General features: G+C 48.1%; 3 protein-coding genes across 7 annotated transcripts; 1 reads left to right on the forward strand and 2 right to left on the reverse strand.

Moving 5' to 3' along the window:
* Window positions 1–357: 357 nt before the first annotated feature.
* Elovl1 (ELOVL fatty acid elongase 1) lies at window positions 358–5,045 on the forward strand. 4 transcript variants are annotated; one of them, XM_020175728.2, is made up of 8 exons: window positions 358–515; window positions 2,891–2,950; window positions 3,130–3,320; window positions 3,497–3,577; window positions 3,714–3,770; window positions 3,858–3,963; window positions 4,050–4,186; window positions 4,332–5,045. In XM_020175728.2, exons 2-8 carry the CDS (start codon window positions 2,905–2,907, stop codon window positions 4,551–4,553), a joined length of 840 nt encoding a protein of 279 aa, XP_020031317.1. In that variant the 5' UTR covers window positions 358–515; window positions 2,891–2,904; the 3' UTR covers window positions 4,554–5,045. The 4 variants fall into 4 exon arrangements, with proteins under 4 accessions (XP_020031317.1, XP_073936504.1, XP_073936502.1 ...); XM_074080403.1 differs by lacking the exon at window positions 358–515 and adding an exon at window positions 657–927; XM_074080401.1 differs by lacking the exon at window positions 358–515 and adding an exon at window positions 1,835–2,141.
* Window positions 5,046–5,190: 145 nt separating this feature from the next.
* Window positions 5,191–9,444, reverse strand: Cdc20 (cell division cycle 20). Of its 2 annotated transcripts, none has more exons than XM_074080386.1 (11): window positions 9,160–9,444; window positions 8,769–8,957; window positions 8,505–8,653; window positions 8,322–8,418; window positions 8,054–8,182; window positions 7,763–7,959; window positions 7,546–7,640; window positions 7,171–7,399; window positions 6,893–7,018; window positions 5,772–5,889; window positions 5,191–5,471 (listed from the first exon to the last, which is right to left on the reverse strand). In XM_074080386.1, exons 2-11 carry the CDS (start codon window positions 8,947–8,949, stop codon window positions 5,293–5,295), a joined length of 1,500 nt encoding a protein of 499 aa, XP_073936487.1. In that variant the 5' UTR covers window positions 8,950–8,957; window positions 9,160–9,444; the 3' UTR covers window positions 5,191–5,292. The 2 variants fall into 2 exon arrangements, with proteins under 2 accessions (XP_073936487.1, XP_020031320.1); XM_020175731.2 differs by having other exon boundaries at window positions 8,769–8,997; window positions 9,160–9,443.
* A 936-nt stretch (window positions 9,445–10,380) lies between these two features.
* On the reverse strand, window positions 10,381–24,806 carry Mpl (MPL proto-oncogene, thrombopoietin receptor). The gene is made up of 12 exons (XM_020175734.2): window positions 24,728–24,806; window positions 24,425–24,557; window positions 23,943–24,121; window positions 23,127–23,425; window positions 22,629–22,791; window positions 22,271–22,394; window positions 17,947–18,128; window positions 17,647–17,789; window positions 16,141–16,300; window positions 15,838–15,934; window positions 13,478–13,565; window positions 10,381–13,292 (listed from the first exon to the last, which is right to left on the reverse strand). Exons 1-12 carry the CDS (start codon window positions 24,804–24,806, stop codon window positions 13,038–13,040), a joined length of 1,902 nt encoding a protein of 633 aa, XP_020031323.1. The 3' UTR covers window positions 10,381–13,037.
* Window positions 24,807–24,953: the final 147 nt, after the last annotated feature.

Below are 24,953 nucleotides of genomic sequence, written 5' to 3' on the forward strand. Positions count from 1 at the left end.
TCCCAATCAGCCCTTAGTGCGCAAAGCTGGACCCCCATCTGAGGGAAGGGCTGAATCCTGGAACCCTAGAGCCCTAAGCTGGGCCTGCCGCCGGCGGCAAATGTCTTGAGTCCTGTTACTGGACTGGCCAGAGGGCCAAGAATGGGACCATCGGAGGCTGGACGTCAGGAAGAAGCTGGGTGCTCCGGAGGCAGGCCAGGCCGCAGCCACCCGCGAGGCGGGCTAGGAGAAATGAGGGAAGGGGTGGGGAGCCGGGGCTGGGTGCGCTTCCTGCCCCAGGATCTGGCGGCCCGCCCCTACCCCCGCCCCTGCGGCCAAGCGGGCGCTGGACTGCCCCTCCTGCCTCGACCGGCCGCCCAATCAGCAGGCGCCCCCTGCCCGGCCCGCCCACTACCCCTCTGGTGACAGAAAGTCGGCCCAGCAGATGAGGAAGTGGCCGGCAGGCTGGCCTTAGGGACTTCTCTCTGGCCCTATTCCCTCCGAGCCCTCCATTACTGCCCGCCTGGCCCCCACTGGTGAGTCTGGACCTTCCATGGCTCCCCACGTGCCGGCTCCCCCTTCCTAGCTAGCTCAGCCCTACCCTGCCCTGCCCAGCCGGGGCTGTGGGCGAGACTGTTCCTGGGGCGAGTGGGTGGGAGGTCCCAGCTGCTGGGGCCGGGCCTCGCCAGCACACTCCCTCCCCCGGCACCTCTGTTTCTAGCCCCCGTTTGCTCATACTTAGGCCTTCCTCCCCCACCTCTGGGCTTACCCCTCTCCCGCCTCTCCTCTCTTCCCCTTCCTTTCCTTTCCCTGGTGTCCTTTTTCCTTCCATCCATCTTAAAGGAAGGAAGGAACCAGCTGAGTTCCCCTGTGGGAGACACACCCGAATTTCCCTTAAACTTTGGGAGAGGTCCTTCTCAGAAGCCTGAGTCCCTCCTGCCCTCCAAGGTGCCTGAGTGTGGGGTGGGGAGTGTGCTTAGGGGGGGATGCTTGAGGGAGATAAGGAGCTAGCAAACAAGCTAGCTCACAGTTCGTGAGAGGAACTGTGTGTGAGAGCACAAGGCTAAGCACTCTGTTGGTGGCATAGGCCACCAACAAAAATCTGAGTATGGGTGAAGAAATGTTGCCCGCCAAGAGATCTGTGTGACTGAGGGAGGTGCTTGTCCGTGTGTGATGTGACTGATCGGATATTCATCATCTCTCTGAGCATATGCTTTTGCACACCATGCTGCTGGGGTTGTGCATGGTGATGTGTGAGTGCCACTTCGAGTGCAGTCCCTTGTAGGTGTGAGGCTTAGTAAACCCCATGTCATGGTTCATGGAGGCCAGTTTGGGTGGTGTGTCAGAGGCAGGGCACTTATGGCTAGCAGGAGGTGTGTGGATGTGTGCTAGCCCTTGGTGTAGTACACACGTCCTTGGGATGATAAAGAGCTGTGTGAGAGGCAGGTGTGTTTGAGTGTGAGGGATGTGGATGGCAGGCCTTGGTGGGTCTCAGGATGGAGGGAACTGGGCCCACCCACCACCCTAGCTATTGGGTAATTGCCTGGTCCTTCTGGGACCCAGGCTTTCCTGGGTCTAGGTAGAAGTGTCCCTGTGAGGCCTCCCCCGACATTCCTTCAGCTTTGAGGAGGAGGGGACCTAGCCCATTAGTACCCCTCCCAGAGGGAGGGGAAGATTCTTGAGACCACCCCCATTCTCGCACCTCCTCACATGCCACTGGCTTCCTTGCCCTTCCCTGGAAGGGAAGGGTGATTGTACCCATTCTGAAGTAGGACAAACTGAGAATTCATGGCTTGTTCGGGAGAGGATGCTGGGTGTGAATTTTTTAGCAATTCCTTGGACCAAGGCTAGGGCCAGGGCCAAGAGGTTTCTGGAGATCCTAGGGCCTTAGCTCATTTGGCTGGTTTGGACAGGTGGGTGGTGAGTCTGGGGCTTTACTTGGCTTTCCCAATTCTGGTGAGTCCTGCTCCCCTAGGCATTGACCTGTGGCCTGGACCCACCCTCCACCCCATGTCCAATACAGCGGGGGCGGGTGGAGGGCGGGGCTGCTTCCAGATCTAGTCAGACAGGTGGAGCCGCTAGGGCAGGAGTCTCAAAGAGCCAGGCTCCCGAGAGGAAAGGATTGGAGAGAAGAGCACACCAGCAGGGAGGAGAGGCTGGAGGTAAGATCCCCGGAAAGCAGACCTAGGGAGATAAGTGACTAGCAGGGGAGAGGAGGAACTCCAGGCTGGTAAGGTTCTGGAAGTAACAGAAGGGAGTAAGAGGTGAGTCCTGGTAGGGGCGAGGGGGGGACCTTGGGGAGATGACAGGGATCTGGGAGAGGAGGGGGCAGGAGAGGAGAGATTGAAGGCAAGAATCTTGGAGAGAAGATTGACTTCTCAGATCTGGGGAGGTGAGAGATTTGTTAAGGAAAGGTGAGGAGGTTCATTCTGGAGATGAGTTCTCTGCTGGTGAGGAGGGAAAGCTCTGGATACCAGGAAAGAGATCACAGAGTTCTCTCGTGGAGGAAGATGGGAGGGATGCCAGGAGGTAAAATTCCCTGGAGAGGAGTAGAGAGGAGAGTAAGGTGTGAAGAGGAAGGCCGAACAGCCTTCTCCAGGCTGGCAGGATGCATGGGGAGCAGATGCCCCCACCAAAGTGCCTCCTCCTAGTCTCTAGCAATTCCTTTCTTTTACTATGTTGCTGCTTTTGTGTGTGTGTGTGTGTGTGTGTGTGTGTGTGTGTGTGTGTGTGTGTATGTGGTGCTTGTGCATGCTGGGCAAGTGCTCTCTACCACTAAGCTACATCCCTGGCCCTGACCTTTCTCAACGAGGTCTCAGAGTCATCTTGTCTGTTTTGTCTCTGTGGGTCAGGTGTGGGATGGGAGCATGCAGTGGGTCCTGTCTGACATCCACCCTCCATCTCTCCCCAGAATTCTTAGCCAGGATGGAAGCTGTTGTGAACTTGTACCAGCAGATGATGAAGCATGCAGGTAAGATGCTGTCCACCAGACTTTCCCTCCCATCTTCCCTGGGATCCCAGGATCTTGGGCTGTCATAATGAAGAGTCCTTATCATTTGACCCTTAGTGATCTGACCTCATGTCTATAGACCTGATGAGGCTCCTTTGAACTCTGTGAACCTTTCTGACTCCTTTGACCCTCATTCATAGATCCCCGAGTCCAGAACTACCCTCTCATGGGGTCCCCACTGCTGATGACTTCTATTCTCCTGACCTACGTGTACTTTGTCCTCAAACTTGGGCCTCGTATCATGGCTAATCGGAAACCCTTCCAACTCCGAGGCTTCATGATTGTCTACAACTTTTCTCTGGTGGCACTCTCCCTCTACATTGTCTATGAGGTGAGCCAAGATGCTCAGGATTTACTTCCTGCCAGCAGGATAAGGGGTGTGTTATAGGGCCAGAGTGTAGCATCTCTCCTTTCCAGAGAAGTTCATACCCATTTCTTCAGCTAGTGAAGGGAAGGGTTTACTGGGAGAGGGGTGTCTCTGGTGGTCTAATCCACACCCTTTCCTAGTTCCTGATGTCTGGCTGGCTGAGTACATATACCTGGCGCTGTGACCCTGTGGACTATTCCAACAGTCCTGAGGCACTTCGGGTAAGTAGGGACTAGGGTAAGTCATAAGCAACCTGGAGAATGGAAGCAGTGAGGGTATGGCCTGTGCTCATGGCCCCGTTTCGGAAGGCTCTTTGAGTACTGTGTGGAGTACTAAGGCTATTCTGACTTCTCACAGATGGTTCGAGTGGCCTGGCTCTTCCTCTTCTCCAAGTTCATTGAGCTGATAGACACGGTAAGTAGTTAATAGACATGGTGAGAAGCTGGGGGAAGAAAAGGAGAACGGCCCTGGCTCTGAACTCTTATCCCACTCTTTTCTCAGGTGATCTTTATTCTCCGGAAGAAAGACGGGCAGGTGACCTTCCTACATGTCTTCCATCACTCAGTGCTTCCCTGGAGTTGGTGGTGGGGTGTAATGGTTGCTCCAGGTGAGTGGTGAGGACCATTGGGGAAAAGGGGTGGCCACTGGGAGCAGAGGCCCAACTCTCCTTACCGTTTTGCTTTCTCCTCACAGGAGGAATGGGATCTTTCCATGCCATGATAAACTCCTCTGTGCATGTTGTCATGTACCTGTACTATGGACTGTCTGCACTTGGCCCTGTGGCTCAGCCCTACCTTTGGTGGAAAAAGTACATGACAGCCATTCAGCTGGTGAGGAACCTGGTGGGCCTGTAACCCCAAGGATCCTAGTCTGGATCCTTCCTTTATCCAGCCTGTCTCATCTTTGACCCCACTCATTATCTTTCTCTATCCCCTCATCTTCACTGCTCCTGAGCCTTTCCTTTCTCTATCCTAGATCCAGTTTGTCCTGGTCTCACTGCATATCTCCCAGTACTACTTCATGCCCAGCTGTAGCTACCAGTACCCAATCATTATCCACCTCATCTGGATGTATGGCACCATCTTCTTTGTGCTGTTCTCCAATTTCTGGTATCACTCCTACACCAAGGGCAAGCGACTGCCCCGGGCACTTCAACAAAATGGAGCACCAGGTATTGCCAAGGTCAAGGCCAACTGAGAAGCATGGCCTAGGATAGGCGCCCACCTAAGTGCCTCAGGACTGCACCTTAGGCAGCATCCACCAAGTGTCCTCCCCACCTACACCTGTGACCAGAGCTCATATGGTCAGGACCGAGCAGGAGACTGGTGTATAGGGAGCAGTGTCCGTTCCTCACCCACTTCTCCCAGCCAGCTCCAGGGATGTGGGCTCACTGCCCTCTGCCACCAGAGTTGGGGGCTAAAAGGGCTGGACACTTATTTCCCCCTCCCTGTCTTTAACTTGGGAGAGGAACACTCAGGGCTGGCCCCCACCAGGGTCTTGTGGGCTTTTTCCTCACACTGAAGAGAGGTCAGCAATAATCTGTCACTATGGACTCAGGCTCCTTCTTCAGCCCCATGCAGAAGCAAGAGCTTCTAGGCCAAAGGTCAGGGTGGGCAGGGGGCCTGGGAATACAGAGTGAGGAGGCTGCATACTCACTTGTGTCTTAATTAAAGTGACAGAGGAAACCACTGTGCCTGTGTGTGTACATGTATGATTGGAGGTGGGGTATACAGTCTACTTTAGCCCTGTCTCCAAACAGAAGAGATGGTGAAGGCTCCCACAAGTTGTTTCTAGCTCCAAAGACAGTAGGGGAAAACCCCTGCTAGAACATTGGTTTTGCCAAGAGAAGAAAGGGGGACCTGACTTTATTAGAAAAGTAACAACAACAACAACAACAATAGTAATAATAAAAAAGACTGAGGTTATGGGTTGGTCTTCAGCGGATGCCTTGGTGGATGAGGCTACTTTTAGCTGCACTGGCCTTCTCCCGCTCCCGCTTTCGAGCAGGGTCCAGCTCAAAGCAGCGCCATAGCCGCAGGGTCTCATCTGCTGCTGCTGATGCCACTGTGGCCCCATCTGGGCTCATGGTCAGACTGAGGACCCGGGCTGTGTGACCTGAGGCAAATGAGCAGTACATGTGAATGTAGACATTTTGATTGTCACCTGGAAATACAGGCCACATATACCATAAAATTTATCCTTTTAAAATGTACAATTTAGTGGTTTTTAAGTGTATTAACAAAATTGTGCACAACTAAATATAATACCAAAACATTTTCATCACTTCCATTATCCTCAGCCCCTGGCAACAATTAAAATATTTTATCTACATTTACCTATTCTGGTCACTTCATTAAAAATGGAGTAATACAATATGTGGCCTTTCTGTTTAACTTCTTTCACTTAGCCACCTACCTTTGAGCTCAGCCACCTTGGCCATGGTTGGGTACTTCCAAATAACCAGTTGGTTCTGGGCAAAGCCATGGCCTGAGATAAGCTCCTTGTAGTGGGGAGACCAGAGGATAGAACACACCTGTGGAGAAAACTTGGCATGGGTATAAGTCTCTCAAGACTTGAATCTTACAATTCTTACAGAAAGTCCTTTGACAATTTTATCATCCATTTTACAAATGAATCAATCAGAAGTTCAGTAAGTTGACTAAATTATGTGTAAATTAAGTTAGGAAAAATGAGAATGTGAACTTGAGCCACCAGTCTCTAGAGAGATTGCAGGGAAGCCTTCCAGAAAGAGCTTCAAATATCCTTCTAATAAATTTGGACTGTATTTTATAGGTGATGGGAGCCATTACAGGTGTAAGGAGAACAGTATTAGACCACTTAGAACGTAGAGAACAAATTAGGGGAGATAAAGAATGCTTGGAGTCAGGCACTGGAGGCTCATGAGGAAACCACTGTGCCTGTGTAATCCTAGTTACTTGGGAGGCTGAGATTGGGAGGATTGCAGTTTGAGGACAGCCCATCTCCAAAATAACCAGGGCAAAATGGACTGGAGGTGTGGCTCAAGTGGTAGAGTGCCTGCTTTGTAAGAGTGAAGTTCTGAATTCAAACCTCAGTCCCACAAAAGAAAAAAAAAAAGTGCTTAGGGACCAATGAGGAAGCCATTGCTGTGGGCCTCCCCTGGGAAGGAGAGGTGAGGGGGAGGTAATGGTTATCAATGATACTCTGAGGTAAAACTGATAGATCCTGGTAAGGAAGATAAAAAGATTCTAGGCGGCTTTTTATATTTCTGAGCAGGTTCATCTTCCTGAAATCATACACAAAGAGGAGGAGGAATACATTTCAGGGTAGCAAGGGGAAATGACAAGTTTAATTTGGATGTGGCAGTATCTAGAAGACATAGGGTTGGAGAGAAACCAGATTTGGAAATAGGAGTTCATGAATGAGAGCTGGGTGAGAAATCTGGGAATAATCAGGGTACAGAGTTGGTGAAGACAATGGAGTGGACATGGTTGCCCAGGAAGACCATGTAGAGTAAGAACACACATGGAGTGAGAGGCTGGAATAGGTAAAACTACCTGAGAATGGGCATCCACAGCACTCAGACAGGCCCCAGAGCAGACATTCCAGATGCGAATGTGTCGGTCACTGGTGCCTCCTCCTGTTGCTAAGATATTGGATTGCCAGGGACACCACGCAACAGCCTAGGCAGGATATAAAGGCAGGGTCAGCAGGTAGTAGAGCAATAGATAAGGAGCCATAGGGGTCACAGAAAACTCAGTCCAGTCCCACCATCCCATCTTCCTTCAGGTTAGAGTTAGGGGTCCAGCAGAGGACTCAGCCCAACCCCTCTCACCTTGACAGCCCCTTGATGCTGGGTAAATGTTTGCAGGGGAACCCAGCCACCCTCTCCAGGAGCACTAGGCCACACATTGACCAAGTTATCATTGCCACCACTGGCCAAATGTCGTCCATCAGGAGCCCAGCGCAGCCCACACACTTCCTGACTGTGGCCACTCAGCGTGGCCACATGGTGTTCTGCAACCCGAACATCGTGGTGGTGGATGTGGCCAGAACGTGAGCCACTGAGGAAGAGAAGAAGAGATTTAGGGTCTGTGTATGTGTGGCAGCACAAAACACAAGCCAAAGCTGTTTCATTTCAGGTCTATGCCAGGGGCAGTAGGTAGACAGAAATCACTGATTTTGCTATAGACTGGCAAAAACCACTGACCTGGAGAGGATATAGCTGTTCCAACTTAGGGAGCTCACTCGAGCAGAGTGGCTGGTCATGTTTCGAAGCCGTTTCTGCTGCTGCACATCCCATAGCTGCAGAGACAAGACCATTAGGATCAGAGATTAGGGCTTGGCACTAACATTCTCTAGCTGTGCAAGCTAATCCTTGGATCTGGTGACAACAGAGCTACAGTGCAGGGATCAACCAATCTTACCTGCACCTCAGCATTGCTGGTGCCCACAGCCAGGTAGTTGCCCTCTTTGATCCAGGCCACAGAAGATACATAGTCCCCAGGCTGCTCCATTTGTAACAGCTGCAGGATGTCACCAGAACTCGCATTCCACAAGTACACACTGTTGTCCAGCGCTACAGCCAGTACATTCCCAGAGCTCCAATCCACAAGGTTCAGGTCTGCCAGAGGCAGAAAGGGAAGACCATGAACTTTCTTGTTTGCCTGGTCCCCAGACCATCTTTACCCATCCAAGGACAAGGCTGCAGCACTTACAGTAGTCATTTCGGATTTCAGGGGCATCCAGGATCCGGTCTGGCAGAGAAGGAATGTAGCGGCAGGTCTTCCGGCTGGAGCCAGGCGTGGCCTTCTGGCTGTAGAGTACTTTCAGTCTGTTCTGGTAGCCTGTGGCAATGGAGTGGGTGAGACCCAGGGAAAACTGACACCTCTCTTGCCCTCAGTCTTAGCTGGGAAGCACAGACAAGCACCTCCCTAAGCCTGGGGAGATGGAGTGACACCAGCCTTCAAGAACTTCAGGTCTTACCTTCTGGGGCATTCTGTGGTTTTCCACTGAGTCGAAGGATCTTGGCTTCCTCCACATCAAAACCGTTTAAGTTCAAAGCCCAGGCTTTCTGATGCTCCTGGCACATAAGGATGGTGGTGAGATAGGCTCGTCCCCAAGTTACACAGTCAGGTCCCATGCCTTCCACCCCTCTGGGAAACATACCTTTTTGGTGGGCGTCTGGCTGTTTTCAGGTTGGTTCTCCTTGCTCAGGAGGAAGGTAGCCACCTCCATCTGGGAAGCACTGCGGTGGGGGATATAGCGATCACCCCCAGGTTTGCTAGGGGTGGTCTGAACCTTGGAATTAGACTTGCCTGGGGCAGGGAAAAGAGAAGCCAGACAGTCTGACCAGGCTCCCAAAAGAGGAAGCATGAAAGCCGCTCTCAGCCATTCCCTCTCCCGCCCGGTGTCCAGCCCCAATGCACTAACCAGGGGTCCGACCCGGGGTCCTGCCGGCGCTGTGGGATCGGTTGGCGGCCCGCATGGGTGAGGGGGCCGGCCCAGCCGCTTCCTTGGCTTTGCGCTGCCAGCGCGCGAGGGGTGCATTGGGGATGGGCGCGTCCAGCTGAAGCAGGGAATGCAGGTCACTCTCGAACACGAACTGCGCCATGGGAGCGCCTGGAGGGGAAGGGGTCTTGGAGTGGGTGCCTGCTGAGCCCTGGGGGAAGAAGCGACCGTGCTCGAGGACGGCACGGGGGGGCCTCTGTTCCCAGCCAGCCTCACAATCAAAGCCGTTCACCCCACCCCCACCCAGCGACAGCCCCTCCTTGCCTAGCATCCCCCGGCTCGGTTGCCCAGACTCGGTCCAACGGCTACTCACCGTGCGTTCCCGAGCAGGTTCCAATCGCCGACCAGCTTCAGCACCACTGGCCTGTTTCTCTTAAACTCTCCGCTCCGGACGTTCATTGGCTTCTTCAAAACCCAACCGTCTCAACCGTCGCCCTAGCATATTGGTCTCTGAGGCATAGGGGGCGGGTCTTCCGGGGAAGTCTCCGATCTCACGAGAGTGCCGCGTGATTTGAAGGGTAAGAGAAGTCCAAAGCCTGGCTCTGAAGGTTGGAAGTCCGATCGCATCAGGGCGCAGACGCAGGCGGAGCCTGCGTTCTGAAGACGCTTCCATTCATTCCTTCACATCCCCACACCTGCCGCGAGCTTGTTGTGTAGGTCAGGGTGCATGAGGAAGCTCACACAGCCGGCTTGTGGGTTGTATTTATGGTACAAAGGTGCAGAACTGGGAGCAGTGACCCAGAGCCCTTAAGCAATTCAGAGAAGGGAAAGGAAAGGTAGGGGTAGAGACGCCTAGGAGCAGGAAAGGAGGCCAAGGCATGTTAGGATGCACCCCAGGAGCCCCGCTAGGAAGAAGTTAACACTTGTGTGGTTTTGCTTTTGTTTTTATCATCACGGAAAATGGGGCTGAGAGGGGAAGCGAACTCCGTAAGGCTAAGAAAAAGGATCAGGATTCAAACCTGCCTATCTGAAAGATAAAAGACTGGCCTAACCAATGGGCGATTCAATGGCTTACACTCTGGGGCTTTAGAAGTGTCAAGAATCTTAGAGATCCTGTCTCGCCCGTGCTTGGTGCCACAGGTCCATATTTTACAGATGGAGAAATGAAGGCTTAGGGAAGTAATTTGCCCACGGTCATACAAAGTCGTTGGTAGGAATCAAGGGCTGATTCCCATTCAATCTGGTGCTCATATGACGACTTCTTTTTTGGTGGTGGTGGTACTGAGGTTTGAACTGAGGGCCTCACGCCTGCTAGGCAAGCGTACCACTTGAGCCACACCTCCACACCTTTTACCTTAGCTATTTTTCCAGATAGGGTCTTACAAGTTTTGAATTTTTTTGTTGTCTTGCCCTGGGGTGAGGTGTGTGTGTGTGTGTTGGGGAAATTCATATCCATCCTCCCACCTATGCCTCCCTCATAGGTAGAATTATAGGTGTGCACCATCACACCCAACTTTTTTTTTGCCCAGGCCGGCCTTGAACCTCCATCCTCTTCATCTCCACCTCCCAAGTGGCTGGGATTACAAATGTCCATTGCTTATAAAATTACAAGTTTGGGTGAAGAAATGACCCAAACAATGTATGCACATGTGAATAAATGAACAAAAAAAAATTACAAACTTTATAAGAATAGTAGTCAATCATACTGGATTAGGGCTGTAACAACATTTTAGCTATACAATGATCCTATTTCCAAATAAGGTCACATTTGTGGTAGTAGGGGTTGAATTTTGAGGTGGACATAATTCAACACATAATATCCTCCCATTCCTGGAACCCAAACAGAAACCAGAGTCTAGGGTAATCCACTGATACAGCCCATTTGATTCAGCCTTGCAGAAACAGAGAAAGTTGTAGAAGGTTGGAGAATGAGTATGGTTAGGGCAAATACATGGCTACAGGATATACATAATTCATTCCCCCAGCCATGTTAAAAAGCTCTGACTTGTAGCCACTCAAGGCTAGTGTGGGAAAAGCATGAGCCTGAGCTCCTGTTATTCCCCTGGCTCCCTTCTACCAAAGGCCATATCCCCCTCCAGGTCTGGTAACCACCCCTCTCCTTACTCCTTGATGTCTAGGATTGGTGCCAGCTCTCTGTTGTTAGCTTGGGATACTGCCATATTCCTTGATGGCTTTCCCAAATCTTGCCTTCATCTTTGTAAATACGCCCTATGATAAACTCATCAAATTACCCAGTTGATTGTGCCATTTACTTCTGCCAAGACCCTGACTAATACAGTGGGTATATTTGGAGCTAGAAAAAGGAAAAAAAAAAAAAAGCAGAAAAACATTTGTTTGAGAATTTGAGTGGGTTAGGGGAATTCATAGCTTGAGTAGTTTAAGTACATTTACCACTGCATATGAATGACTTAGAGGATAAGGGAAGTTGGCATGGGATTAGGGTAACATTGTCCGGAAAGATTTCGTTCTTTAGAAAACATTTATTGAAGGCCCACTATCATGTACCAAACAGCATACTAACCCTTGGTATCTGTGGTTCCAAGGAGACTGCCCTTGAGGAAAAACGGAGAAGGCTTAGGATGCAAAGAGTTCTGTGCTGTACTGAAGATGCTTAAATCATTTTTCCCATAACAATGCACAACTTCCACTAAAGACACGCCGCCTTCCAACAAATTGAAAAGTTTAACTTTATCACTTAAAGTTTAAGCACAGTAATTTTTACCTTGCTTTTTGGGAGGTTTATTTTCCATAAAATTAAGGGCAGAGAAACACTCAGCAGATCACCCAACAATTTAAACACAACCAATGATAACAAAGGACAGACTGAGAGCTTCTCTGCACCAACCGGGCTGCATAGTGCACATTCAGGCATTTCAATATTTTAATTTTTGAAATTTCTTTTGATTTTTAAATTTATTTTTGACCATACATAGTAAAAACTGTAATAAATGTGTGAACAAAGTGGGCTTACTGTATTCTAGGTGCTTGGGGGAAAGTACTTGGTCTCAAGAAACACGCTCTAGTAGCAAAAGACAGACATGTAAACAGTTGCCTGCACAGAGCACCACAGGTGTTGTAGTAAAAGTCTGGGCTGGAGCTAAAACCTTTGGAATGGTCAACATAGAGCAAATGCAGTGAGAATAGATAGGATTGGAGATCATATTAAGAATGGAGTCTTAGCTGGGTGCCGGTGGTTCACATCTATAATCCTAGCTACTCAGGAGGCAGAGATCAGGAGGATCATGGTTCCAAACCAGTCCAGTCAAACAGTTTATGAAACCCTATCTTGAAAAAACTCATCACAAAAATAGGGCTGGTGGAGTAGCTTAAGGTGAAGGTTCTGTGTTTAAACCCCAGTACCCAAAACAAAACAAAACAAAATGAGTCTTGCTGGGCATGATAGTATATGCCTATAATTCCAGTACTCAGGATGCTGAGTCAGGAGGATTTAGAGTTCAAGGCTAGCCTGACCCTGTCTCGAAAAAAAAAAAAAGCAACAACAACAAATAAACTTCGGCTGTAACTCAGTGGTCATTCGTGTGCCTAGAACATTTGGTTTATCTTAGGCACTGTGCTTTACTTAGATTACCTCAATTATTTTCACAACTCTGTAGAATGCTGTTATTATCTCTGTTTTATAGATGAGAAAACTGAGGCTCAAAGACAGTTAATTTGCCTAAGGCTGCATAGTTAGCAAGTGTGGAAGATAGGAATTGAACCTATCTCTGACTCCAGAGTTTAGCTTCCTAACTGCTGTACTTGAAAGAGTAGAACCAGGAGAGAAAGCAACACCGTGGGAGCCAAGGTTGAAGAGAAGTTAAAGGAGAAATGAGTAGTCATACCACTTAGAGATCAGATAAATTGAGATCCTATTGGATCTTGCAATTAGAAGATTTGAAGTGAACTTTGCCAGGGCAGTTCCACTAGCAAAGTGGTAGTAGGGGAACTAATTTAAGTACTCTCTAAAGTGTCAGTAGGAGGTGTAGAAGTGAGACTTCTTTTGGAGGAGTTTGGTATTGGAGAGGAGAGAGAAGGAGGGTAAAATTCAAATGAGCCTGCTGAGAAAGGGCCCTGGATTTGTCAGCAACAGTATGGAAAATTAGTGCTGTGAAGGTTAATAAGGTGGGTAGACAGTGATAGAGGTGAGGTCTGAGGTGTTGGGGGCAGGGTAAGGAGGTTTGCAGAGAGGCCTAGATCTGACCCTCGCTAGTGGGAGTGAGGTGCCTGCTTTCAGGGCTGCTGCCAGCAGCTTAGTGGTAGGTAGGAATGGTTAGCGATGTGGGTAGTGCAGCAGGACCCTGACTCAGCCATGGATGGGCACATACACAGGGGCATGGTCACCAGGCAAGAAGGCTGCAATCCTCTGTAGTCCATCTGAACTTGGGAGGAACACAGTGGCAACGAAGTCCTCTCTGAGGATTTCGGTAGGATTTCAAGGAGGCTGGGTTCCACTTCTTCATAGGTATCTGTGATTGTCATCTTGGGCTGGGAGAGATGGGCAAAAGGAGCTGCCTTAGAGCAGACCCTGGGGATGGGGTTGAGTGGATTGTTTAGGAAGGGGATTTGGGCTGGGGGTATGCTGCTAGGCAAGGACATTGAATAAGTTGCATTGTGGGACCAGATTCATTGGTGGTGGGAAGAGGGGAGAATAGGGTAGGGGGTGCACTCACCGGACTCAGGGCTGCAGTATCCCTAAGGTACTGGCCTAGGACCCGGTGCAGATCTGGAAGTGAGGGCCACAGGGCATGCTTTAATCTCCTAGGGGAGAAAGAAGAGAAGGAGCCTGAGTCAGGGAGTGAATTGGGAGGGATGAAGACAGCGCTGAAGTGAGGCAGTAGGGGAGGCAGTGAGGCAGAGGAGTAAGGCTTGAAGAGATAGGAGCATAAAATAAGGTAGAACAGTAGAGATGAGAAGAAAACCTCAGACAGGAGAGGGAAATTGGTGGTGGGCAACTTCACAATGGGTAGTGTAGAGCTTCCTCAAACATTCCTGCTTTAGGGCCTTTGCACTTGCTGTTGTCTCTGACTGGAACAGTCAATTGATTCCCTCACTTCGTTTAGGTCTCTGCTTACATGTACATCATCCTGACAGAGATGCCTTCCTTGTTACTAATAGTAACATCTCAGTTCCCCATCACTTTCTGTTTCTTGCTCTGCTTTTTCTTGTTTTTTGTTTGTTTGGTTTTTGAGACAGGTTTTCACTATGTAGCCAGGCTATCTTCAAACTCATGATCCTCCTTCCTCAATCTCTGGAGCATTGGGATTACAGAAGTGCATTATTGTACCTCTGCAGCTTGTTTTTATCTTTCTTTATAGCACTTGACTTACTGTGTACTTATTGTATTTTTACATATATTTGTTTTAGTTTTAAGTGCAAGCTCCTTGAGAGCAGAGTTTGTCTACTTTTTCATTCCTGTCTCTCCAGTGTCTGGCTAATAGTAGGTACTAAAGAAATTATTTGAATAAATGAAGAAAATCAATGGAGATTCTTATTAAATTGCTGCACAGGGTCACCTGTCTGGGAGTGCAGATTAAGGTGTACTGGGGAGACCTCCAATTCTTTAGCCTCATGTTTTCATGTGGAAGGACTTTAGCTGAATACTTCTGACCTGTTCCCAGGGAAGAGGAGTGACTTACTTATCTGGTTGGAGTTCAGCAGCACCACTCCCCCTCCATAACATTTTTTTTTGGTGATACTGGGGTTTGAACTCAGCGCCTTGGGGATTCTTGGCAGGTGCTCTATCACTTGAGCCACAACTCCAGCCTAACATTTTTTTGGATCTTGCTACCTGCATAGAGGCTTCTTTTCAGTCTGCTCACACACAGGCAGAATAAAAGTTCAAAGAGAAGCATGTTCAAAGAGAGATGCGAACCAACAAGAGGGGCACCTGAGCCAGCCTAGAACCACCAAAACACACTGCCTGGAGGAGCTGAGTTCTGATGTAAGTCTTCAAGAATCAGCAGCTCTTACCAATTGAAGGACTGAGGAGGTGGTATGGATTCTATCCTCCATGTTTACAACTTCCAGTGACATTCTTCTCAACTTCCACATACGTGAGTCATTCATTACTAACATTTATTTAAGGACCTGCTACTTGGCAGGCACTGCACTGAGGATTTAAAAATGACCAAGTAAGGTATAGTGGGGAAGACATGTAATGAAATAAATATAGGGCTGGCGTGTACCTCAGTGGTAGATCATGTGCTTAGCATGTGTGAGTCCTGGTTCAATCCCCAGCACCAAAAAGAAAAAAAATAAAAAAAGAAATGCAGTAAAAAGCTATTGTGGCACACAAGAGTAGCCAATAAACGAAGGTCAGGAAGGGTTTCTTAGGAGTTGGTGAAGAAAGTTATTTAAAGAGGAATACGCATTAGTCAGCCAGGGGTGGGTATTCTAAGCAGAGGGGACGTTATCTGCAAAGGCTCTGAGATGTAAAGCAGTCTGACTGGTAGAGGAAATCACTAACAGTTTGACAAGCTTAGTACACAGGCTAGAAGGTGGGAGGGCAGGGGGCAGATTTTGCAAAGCCTTGATTTTCTGGGCTACTGATTTAAGGAGTGGAATGATAGGCTCATGTATGAAGTTTAGAAAGATTTTTGTGGTGACTGTGTGAGGCTAGATTGGAGGGAGAAGAGGCTCTGTTTCAGAGTCAAGTAGCTTGTGGGTCTAGAGAAAGGAGACCATTGTTTGATCTAGGTTTTGGAAGTGGAATGACCAGACCAGATGGCCTTATGGATGGGGCGGGGGAGGCGCTAAAGTGTCCTGGTTTGGGCTAAGGCTGGACCATAGCCTTATCACTGAGATGAGTAGCTAGGACATGGGGCTGCCTTGAGGTGTCCAGTACAGTGGGCATGTTAGACTGGAAGAAGAACATGCTACTCCCAGAGAAGGAGTGCAGCAAGCAGCTGAAGCTATAGGTGTGGACTTGCGGGGGTCCGAAGAGCGGTGACAAGTGACCCTAGGATGCCTGTTTAGAGGACACTGGCCCAGCCGGGTCCACACCCAGTATCCCTCCTAGTAAAAGCGGTACCTGTAGTGCATAGGAAACTGCCACCTCAGCAGCAGCAGGCCCAGGAGGGCGCTGAGGCTCAGCACCAGGAGCAGAGCGGTCACCAAGGAGATCCAGGCTAGGGGACAAAAATCGTTTTACTAGAGCTGACCGTCGGTCCTGTCCTCAGGCCCGCCACACCCTGTCTAGAATCTGCACCCAAAGCACCGGCACGTCAGCGCAGCCGCAGACGGGCGCGCTCAGAGCCCCGCCCCTGATTCTAACCCCGCCCCCTCCCCGCCTCCTGCTCTGCCACAGACTGGCTTTGGCCCCGCCCAACCTCACCGGTCTCGGAGGCGGTCTCCACCCTCGCTGCGTCCGACCAGGCGCTCCAGGGGCCTTGATAGGTGGGGCCGTTGAGCCTGGCGCGCAGCTGTAAGCTGTAGCGAGATCGCGGGCGCAGTTCCAGGGTTCCCCTCCGGGCCCCGAGAGGCGGCTCCAGCACCTGCGCAAAGAAGAAGGGTGTGGTGGTCCTGGGACAGGGTCTCGAGCACCTGGCACCTGTTTGACCAAAATGTCACCACTTTGAATCCCCAGGCTGTCTTGGGCCCCCCACAATAAGGAGCCTAGCTGGCAGAAAACTCGCTTCCTGGGCAATAGCGTGCCAGATGGAGAACCCTGACAGAGAACCTCTTTCGGGCCGACCTCTCCCTGCCCAAGAAACTCTTTATCTATAAGGTGGATAGCTTTATACCCACTTTTTTTTTTTTTGTGTGGTACTGGGTTTTAAACTCAGGGCCTCATGATTGTTAGGCAGGTTCTCTACCACTTGAGTCACATCCCCAGCCCCTTTTTTTTTTCTTCAGTTTTTAGTTATTTTTCGGGTAAGGTCTTACATTTTTGCCTAGGGCTGGCCTCTGACCTCGATCTTCCTTCCTATTCCTCTCACATAATTGGGATGACAGGATTGTACTGCCACACTCATCTTACTGACTGAGATGAGGTCCTGCTAACTTTTTGCTGGGGCTGGCCATGAACCTCGATCCTCCTGATCTCTGCCTCCCAAGTAACTGGGATGACAGGTATGAGCCAGCATGCTTGGCTATTTGATTCCCACTTCACCAGTAAGGAAGCAGAGACTTCAAGAGGTTAGATAGTTTGCCTGTGGTTCTTAAATTCCTTTCTATATGGGAATTAGAATGATAAAATTGGGGTTGTTCTATATGAATAATTGGAACTATGGCGAGCATTCACCTAGGGAGAGCATGTATTGTTTATCTAGGGGCGAAAGAGCCTAGGATGTGACTTAAAGAAGCATAACCTGTTAAGAAAGGGTGGAAAAGGTGGAGCACTGAAAGCAGGGTGAGAAAGTTCAGTCAGAGTAGGAAGAAAACGAGGGGAGCCTGGCGCCAGTGGCTCATGCCTGTAATTCTAGCTACTCAGGAGGCAGAGATCAGGAGGATCGAGGTTCAAAGTCACGGTTTGAAATCAGCTCGGGCAAATCGTTCCATGAGCCCCTATTTCGAAAACACCCACCACAAGAAAAGGACTGGTGGCATGACTTAAGGGTAGGCCCTGAGTTCAAACCCCAGTACAAAATAAATAAATAAATAAAAGGAAAGAAAATGAGGGGAGACTGCTATCCCAAAGGCAAAGGGAAGAGAACTTTTGAAGTGCAGTAGCCAGCACTGTCAGATGCCCAAGAGAGATTAAGATACCAGCTGAATCTGACAAACATAGACATACAAATCCAACTATGGATACATGGACACAATCCCTCTGATAAGAGACATGGTAGACCTTAGGAATACCCTGTGTAGCAGTCTTCAGGCACTTGTTGCTTTATCGTACCTTCCAGTCCTGATGGCCTTCTCCCGTGTATCGGAGCTGATAGCAGGTCTCTTGGGCTGCCCAGGATGATGAGTGCTGCCACTCCAACTCCAGATGCCCACTGGAGACCTCCCTCCAGTGCAGGCTTGGGGTGGGGAGGAGCACTACAGGAATTTCAGCAGGGACTGGTTTAAGCCCTTCTGTTCATGAGGCATTGTGTCACCAGGGCCATGGGTCAGAATTGCCAGAGTTGGGGATCATGTGCATAAAGTCATATTTGGTGGGGATGGGAACTAAGTGGGAGGAATGGAGTCTTCTTACCAGCCTGGTGGATCCAGAAAGGGGAGCCCAGGTAGCTGTGAACAGCACCCTGGGTTGTGGTCACTTCTACAAGGATGTGGATAACACTGTCATTTCGAGATTTGAAGTGGCAGCGGGAGAATTGAGTGGACTGTAATCCTGGATTTGTTTCCTCCTCTTCACATTTCTCCCAGATGGGGTCCCTAAGAACCAGCCCAACAGAGTCATTGAATCAGGCCTGCCCCAAACACTAAATCTTAATCCTCCCCATCATCCAGGGACTATGGCCTGTGTGAATTGTGAATCAAACACCTTTGGAATGGGCTTGTATGGCTTTCCTTCTGTTTTTATACCATAAGGTCCAGCCTCTTCCCCTTGAGGATAGACTACTATGATATGTGAAAATAGTATGGTCTTGGCCTACCAATGTGTAACTTTGGGAAAGTGATTTGATATATCTCTGCTCTAGTTTCCTCCTGTTTGTAAACTGGATTGATGCTTACATCACAAGATTGTTTCAAAGGGTTAAAGAGCCTTCATCTTTCTAGAGGGAAACATGTTTTGTTTTTAAAATGTTCTCATACAATAGTCCTCTTCCTCTATAGGGTATCTTGTGATTAGATTATTATAATAGCTTCCTAACTGACTTTTCTGCATTTATTTTCACTGCCTTTAATTTGTTCTCCCCATGGCTATTAGAATCAGCTTCCAGTTTTTCTTTCTTTTTTTTTTCAATATTGGGGTTTGAACTCAGGGCCTACACCTTGAGCCACTCCACCAGCCTTTTTTTTTGTTCTTTTTTTATTATATTTGTATGTGCCACCAGCCCTTTTTTTGTGATGGGAGTCTCACAAACTATTTTCCTGGGTTGGTTTTGAACCATGATCCTCCTGATCTAAGCCTCCTGAGTACCTAGGATTACAGACATGAGCCATTGATGCTGACTATGCTATTCTTTGTCTTGCTGTGCAGCACAGGCTAGCTTTGAACGCATGATCCTCCTGCTTCAGCCTCTTGAGTAATGGGATTATAGGCATGCACCACCATGCAAGGCTCCCCTCCTCCCCTTTTTTTGGTGCTGAGGATCAAATCCAAGGTCTTACACTTGCTAGGCAAAGGTTCTACCACTGAGCTACATCCCCAACCCAGAAACATATCTTTTAAAGGTGTAAGTCATGTTACTCTTCTGATTAAAATCTTTCAGTGGGTCCTCATCCCCTTGACAAAAAATCCAAGCTCCATAACAGGGTCTACAGTCTCTATATGATTTGGTTTCTCTTTACCTCATAATTTTCCTACAATTCTCATGCCAATTTGTCACCTTTCATCCACATTGACCTTCTTCCTGTGTCACATATATGCCGTGTGCCCTAACTTTATATTTTCCCTTTGCCCTGGATTTCTCTGATTCTGGGTCTTCATATGATTCATTCCTTCTTGCTGCTTAGATCTCAGTTAACCTGATACCTCCCTGGTGAGGCTTTTCCATATAATGTGTTCCTTTATTTCTTTACTTGTTTTTCCATGCTCCCCAATTGTGAAAATATAGCCCCAACAACACTGGAATTTTTTCCTTTCTAAAAAATAGTTTTGTTATATTTTTTAATTAGCATACATTAATAATATGAAGGGGTTTCACTGCGATAATTCCACACATACATACATGTTCACCCCCTGGCAACTTTTCCTCCTTTTTTTTTTTTTGCAGTGCTGGGGCTCAAACCAGTAGGCAAGTGCTGTACAATTGAGTTACATCCCCATCCCTAGAACCATCCCCAGTGCCTGGCACATAGTCACAATTGTTTTGTGTTTTTTTTGCCTTTTAATAACAATTGTTTATTGAGCAAATGAGTCATGTCTGCCTCCTGGTTATAATTCCTAACTTGTCATCACTAAAATTATCAATTTATGTATTTCTTTTATTCACACATAGAGGGAAAATGTTCAAGGCGTTCTGATTTCAATGGGAGAGACAGAAGAACAGATATTTGTCTGTGGTATGAACAGACTGGATTGGGAGCATCATAAAGGAACATCTAATCTAAACTGGGAGGGTCAGGGAATGCTTCCTGGCTAAGGCAAGTTTTAGGCTGAGGCTTGGACTACAAATAAGTCAAGCAAAGGGGACAATTGGGCATCCCAGGCACATGTACACAGATAAGAAAGTGGTGCTTTGGGGGAAATTCTAAGTGGGATAGAGGGTCTGGTGTAAAATGGCAAATGTGAGACTTCAGACCATGTCATGGATGGCCTTGGGGCCTTTCTAAGGAACTGAACTAATTTTGTAATAATTATTGAGACACTTAAGGATTTTAAACAGGAAAGTGTCATAATTACCTTGTACTGCATAAGATTACTCTAACTGCAGATTGTAGAAAAGATTTGTGAGGGGAGAGTAGGAGGAGAGAAATCCATTAGGACGTGTGGTTTTTCATGTGCAAAGTGATGAGGGTCTGAAAATAGGGTGGTGACAGTGAGGATAGAGTGAAGGAGATGATTCAAGAGATATTCAAGAGGTAGGAGTGACAAGATTCTCTGATTGGACCTGGAGGGCATAGGAATGGGAGAAGTTCAATGAGTTCTAAGTGAAATTTGAGTTCACGACGGGATGGAGGACAATCAAGGGAATAGCAGGTTTGGGCAGAAGAAATGATGACTTCAGTTTTGTCACACTTTAATCCATGTATGGATTGTACCTATATACTATGGAAATCTGTGAAGTTATTAAAGAGAATGAGTCACCTCTTTTTGTAATGGGTTCAAAGACATATTTAAAAGTGAGTTAACAACCATGTAGGACTGGGGGTGTAGCTAAGTGGTAAAGCACTTGCTTAGCATGCATGAAGCCCTGAGTTCCATCCCTAGCACTGCGAAACCAAAACCAAATATAATGTTATCTAATTTATATTTGAAAATTAAATGTTGTAGATAGACATATGTAAATGCATAGAAAAAGTTGAAGAATACATTAAAATTGTTGAGAGCATTTTTTTCAATTATTCAATTCATTGAACAATTTTTGGGTTTTTTTTTTTTGAGGTAGGGTCTTACTATGTAGGTGGCCTAAACTTGTGATCCTCCTGCCTCAGCATGATGAGTACTGGAATTACAGGTGTATACCACTCTATCTAGCATCACTGAACAATTTTTTACTGAGTACCTACTGTGTTCCAGGCTCTGTGTAAGGGAGAATGCATTTGTGAACAAAAACAGTGTGGAGCCACGCCCCATCCCTGAGAGAGAACTTTTTAAACAATTAAATAATCACATAAAATGTAAATGTTAAATTGTAACTGTGATAAGTACTTAAGAAGAAGAGGCACATGGTATAAGAGTGTATAGTCATATTATTGGCTTTAATAAGGAAGGGAACAGGACAGTTACCTGAGAGCTGAAGGGTAAGTAGAAGTTAAGTAAAGATGGGCAAGCTGGATAAACAGCACATGTAAAGACTCAGAGGCAGAAGGGAATATGGCAGAACCAATGGAGGCCAGTGCTGGAACAGAGAGAGGAAAGGGCAGCACAGTATAAAATGAAGGTGAAGACACAGACAGGAGCTCAGTCTTTTAGAACTTTATAATGATAGACTTCTTTATTCTAAGATCAATGGAAAACTAGCAAGGATATAACAGGGGGTGTTCTGTTCATTTTAGCATTTTAAAAAGATTACTCCAGTTCCTATGTGGAGCATGATTTGGAAGAGTAATGACAGTGCTAGACGAAAGTGGACAGATTCTAGAGATGTTTCATAGATATAATTAATAAAGCTTGGTAATAGATTGGATTCAGAGAGGATCAATGAGGAGTTTTGTATGGATTTAACAGATTAGAGATCATGGGACATTGCAGTACATACTTGAGTGGGGGAAGGTCACGCCAAGTAAGAGTTTTACAAAGATTTTGCGGTGTTTGAACTTAGCAAAAGTCACTCAATCCACATCATGAGGAATAAGTTAGAGGCGAATGAGACTGTGGACTGTCATGATGATCCAGGTGATGTGATTAAGGTTGAATTAAACCAAGGCATTCCCAGTGGAAATGGAGAGAGATTGAGGATATAATATACTTGTTGGAGGATGGGAGAATAGATGACAGAATATGGAGGCTGTTTAGTCTTTGGACAAGATAGGAGAATGAGGAGGACTAAGAGTAATCTTTTCCTTCTTCTGCAGGTTTTTTTTTTAAAGATTTTATTTATTATTATTATTTGATGGTACTGGTCTTTGAACTCAGGACCTTACACTTGCTAAACAGGTGCTTTACTACTTGAGTCATGCCCCGCTGCCATTTTTCTGCAGATTTGAGCGTCTCTCCCATCAAATTCAACCAACAGCTTAACTCTTACCTTTGGGGGCAGCATTGGACCCTGTTGTGGTAGAAGAAGACTTGGGAGCTAGTATGGTCCTGTTGCTGCCATTTACAGGTGATATTCTCCAGGTCCAAGGAAAAGCATTGCAGTCCAATTGTTGCTGAGGTCAAAAAAGTAAGTCCCATCAGGACCATGTACTCTGTAGTTTTTATACATATAACAAAATACTGACTTCTATTCTCTCTTCTCTCCCTGAACATAGTTTGTCCTGTACAGTGGCAAGTTTGAGGTCATCATCAGGATCATGGTTCTCAGAGCCTCCGTACCTAGCCCAAACCTCCCTAGAGATCTTTTTAAATCTCCTTTTCATCTCTCCATTCTTTTGTTGACCCACCTGCATCCCTGGGCAAGTCTACAGTCACAGGGAAGGACCAGGATCCCCAGGAGCCACGGAGAGAGACCCCATCAGGTTGGCTGCGCAGCTGGAGCCAGTAGGACTTGCCAGGATGGAGCCCAGAGATGAGGCAACTTCCACCCTTGAATGTAAGAGATGGAGCCTGGGAAGAAAGATCCCAGCATCAGAATCTAGGTCTGCCTCTCAGCCAAGACAGCCTCCGTCCCTAATACTTGAAGACCTACAGCATGTGTGTGCAGAGCTTAGTTCTTTATCAGATAAATATGCACACAGACTGGAGGCCTGGTTGATGGGTTTCAGGTCAGAGATTTTTAAGGAAATCTCCATTAATTTAGAGGCTTGAAAGCTTTCAATTTTGTCTGTGTGAATGGCCCAAATGGGATATCCCTAAATAGATAGGGCTCCTGAGAGCTAATAAAAGTCCTTTCCCTGGGCAAATTTGGGAGTAGGAAGTGGAGCCCAAGAAGATTAGAATACTTCTCTAGTTGAGGAGGTGTGCCTCGGTCCATCCTGTTGAGGCACTGTGGACTGAGCACATGGAGGCTGGTCCGCAGCAGGGACTGAGTTCGGCCTCTGCAGAGTGGAGCAGCAAGTTTCTGTGGAGAGCAGCTGCATGACTGTGGGGCCAGTAGAGTTCCTGGAATCCATGGGGCCATAGCGGAGTTCATGCCTCAGGAAATCACTGATTTCGGGAGCTGGGGCTTCCCAGCGGATCTGAAGTTCCCCTGGCTGATTCCCGCTCATGGCCTTGATGATACTGGGGGGAGCCGGCAGCCCTGAAGACGAAATAGTGGGCACATCAGAACTCTGAGTGCCAGTCTATAGTTCAACCCATGGACTGTAGAAAGGGATGCTGGAGGCTGAATTGGGGGCAGCTCTGGATTCAAAAAGATCAAAGCTGTCACTCCTCTGGAGGGGAGGGCAGGATAGGAAAGTCTCGTTCTGTTCTTTCCTCATGAAAACAGTGACCTCACTATAGTGTAATGGTTTGTTAGACAATAAAGTGAGAACCTCTTTTCATCTCTGCATCCTTGTCACCTGGCACAGTGCCTGGCACACACAGGTATTTTATAACTGTTGAATAGGTGACTAAATGAATATATCAGTAATGGGAAGACCAAGGTATCCCTGGTGTGAAATGATTTGTGAGATAGATCTAGCTCTGCATGCCAAAGGATGATAAGGGGCCTGAGATCTGATAATATGGTTCTGAAAGACCACAAACAAGACTGATTCTAGCAGCTGGCCTGTAGGTAGCAGATGGAGGTGGAAGTGTGACAGAGATGTTCTTACCCACACTATCAACAAAGAGCACCCGCTGGGTCAGAGTCTGGTTCAGGAACACGTTCTTCACCCAGAGGTGCAGCGGAAAGAAGAGGCGAACTTCATCCTGGGCTGGAAACTGGCACATGTATCGGGTTCCAAAGCGGAGCACACTCTGGGAGCTCAGGGGACAGGCACGGGGCTTCTCTCTGTTGGTATAGGAGAGGTCCTATCTACACAGCCACCATGCTTAGCCTGTGGACCCAAGCCAGGCCATTCCCAACTCCTGTCTCTGTACTGCCATTTTTCTTCTTACCGCTTGGCTTGGGATGGGTGGGATTAAGGGTTATGCAGTGGCTTGAGCTGGGCTATTGATAAACTAGCTGCTAAGGGCATGAACTTGGAGTCATCCTCTGATAGAGTCAACACAAAAGAAGCTAATAAAATGGAATTTTTGCTGTACTAAGTATAGGGGCAGACATATGCAGAGTGGGGCGCAGCCCAGTACCTACCCTGGGTAGGCATACAGCAGTTGGTATGTCCCATTGGGTGCTGCCTCTTCCTGATCCCAGAAGCAAGTGAGGTCCTCAAATGTTTGGGAGAAACATTTCAGGGGCTCTGAGTCCAAGGCCAGCAAGGAGACATCTGAGAAACAGCTGATGAATTGGCTCTGGGCCCTCCCAGACATGTTTGTGAGCAAGAGTAGGGGACCAGTGGAGGCCTCCTACCCTACATCCCCTTCCAGGGCTGTCTATTCCCTCCCAGGTGTCCCTCTTCCTGGGCATAGGTGATCTCCACCCTTTAACACACCTCACCTTGGCTGGTGACTTGTGCCAGGTTTGGAGGAGCCAGGAGGAGGCAAGAGGTGACCATGAAGAGGGCCCAGGAGGGCATCTTCTCCGGCACTGTGTGCTTGCCCTAGCCCATCCTCCCTTCAGGAAGCCGGGCCCCAATCCCCTCCCAGGCCAGCCCCTCAGGTTCCTGTCAGATACAGCCCCACGTCCTGTCCCTGTCCCTGCCCCTGCCCCTCTGGGGCCCATC

The sequence above is a fragment of the Castor canadensis genome, chromosome 7, assembly GCF_047511655.1.
Source record: "Castor canadensis chromosome 7, mCasCan1.hap1v2, whole genome shotgun sequence".
Taxonomy (NCBI): Eukaryota; Metazoa; Chordata; class Mammalia; order Rodentia; family Castoridae; genus Castor; species Castor canadensis.

Bases quoted from the DNA above. Each gene is read 5' to 3' on its own strand.
- Mpl (XM_020175734.2), bottom strand. From the start codon at position 24,806: ATGCCCTCCTGGGCCCTCTTCATGGTCACCTCTTGCCTCCTCCTGGCT. The intron at 24,558-24,727 runs GTGAGGTGTGTT...GCTGTTTCTCAG, and splicing joins GGCACAAGTCACCAGCCAAG to ATGTCTCCTTGCTGGCCTTG. The intron at 16,301-17,646 runs GTACGATAAAGC...TTCTTTGCGCAG, and splicing joins AAGGCCATCAGGACTGGAAG to GTGCTGGAGCCGCCTCTCGG.
- Elovl1 (XM_020175728.2), top strand. From the start codon at position 2,905: ATGGAAGCTGTTGTGAACTTGTACCAGCAGATGATGAAGCATGCAG. The intron at 3,964-4,049 runs GTGAGTGGTGAG...TTCTCCTCACAG, and splicing joins GGGTGTAATGGTTGCTCCAG to GAGGAATGGGATCTTTCCAT. The intron at 4,187-4,331 runs GTGAGGAACCTG...TCTCTATCCTAG, and splicing joins ACATGACAGCCATTCAGCTG to ATCCAGTTTGTCCTGGTCTC.
- Cdc20 (XM_074080386.1), bottom strand. From the start codon at position 8,949: ATGGCGCAGTTCGTGTTCGAGAGTGACCTGCATTCCCTGCTTCAGCTG. The intron at 8,419-8,504 runs GTATGTTTCCCA...CTTATGTGCCAG, and splicing joins GCCAGACGCCCACCAAAAAG to GAGCATCAGAAAGCCTGGGC. The intron at 5,472-5,771 runs GTAGGTGGCTAA...CATTTGCCTCAG, and splicing joins CAAGGTGGCTGAGCTCAAAG to GTCACACAGCCCGGGTCCTC.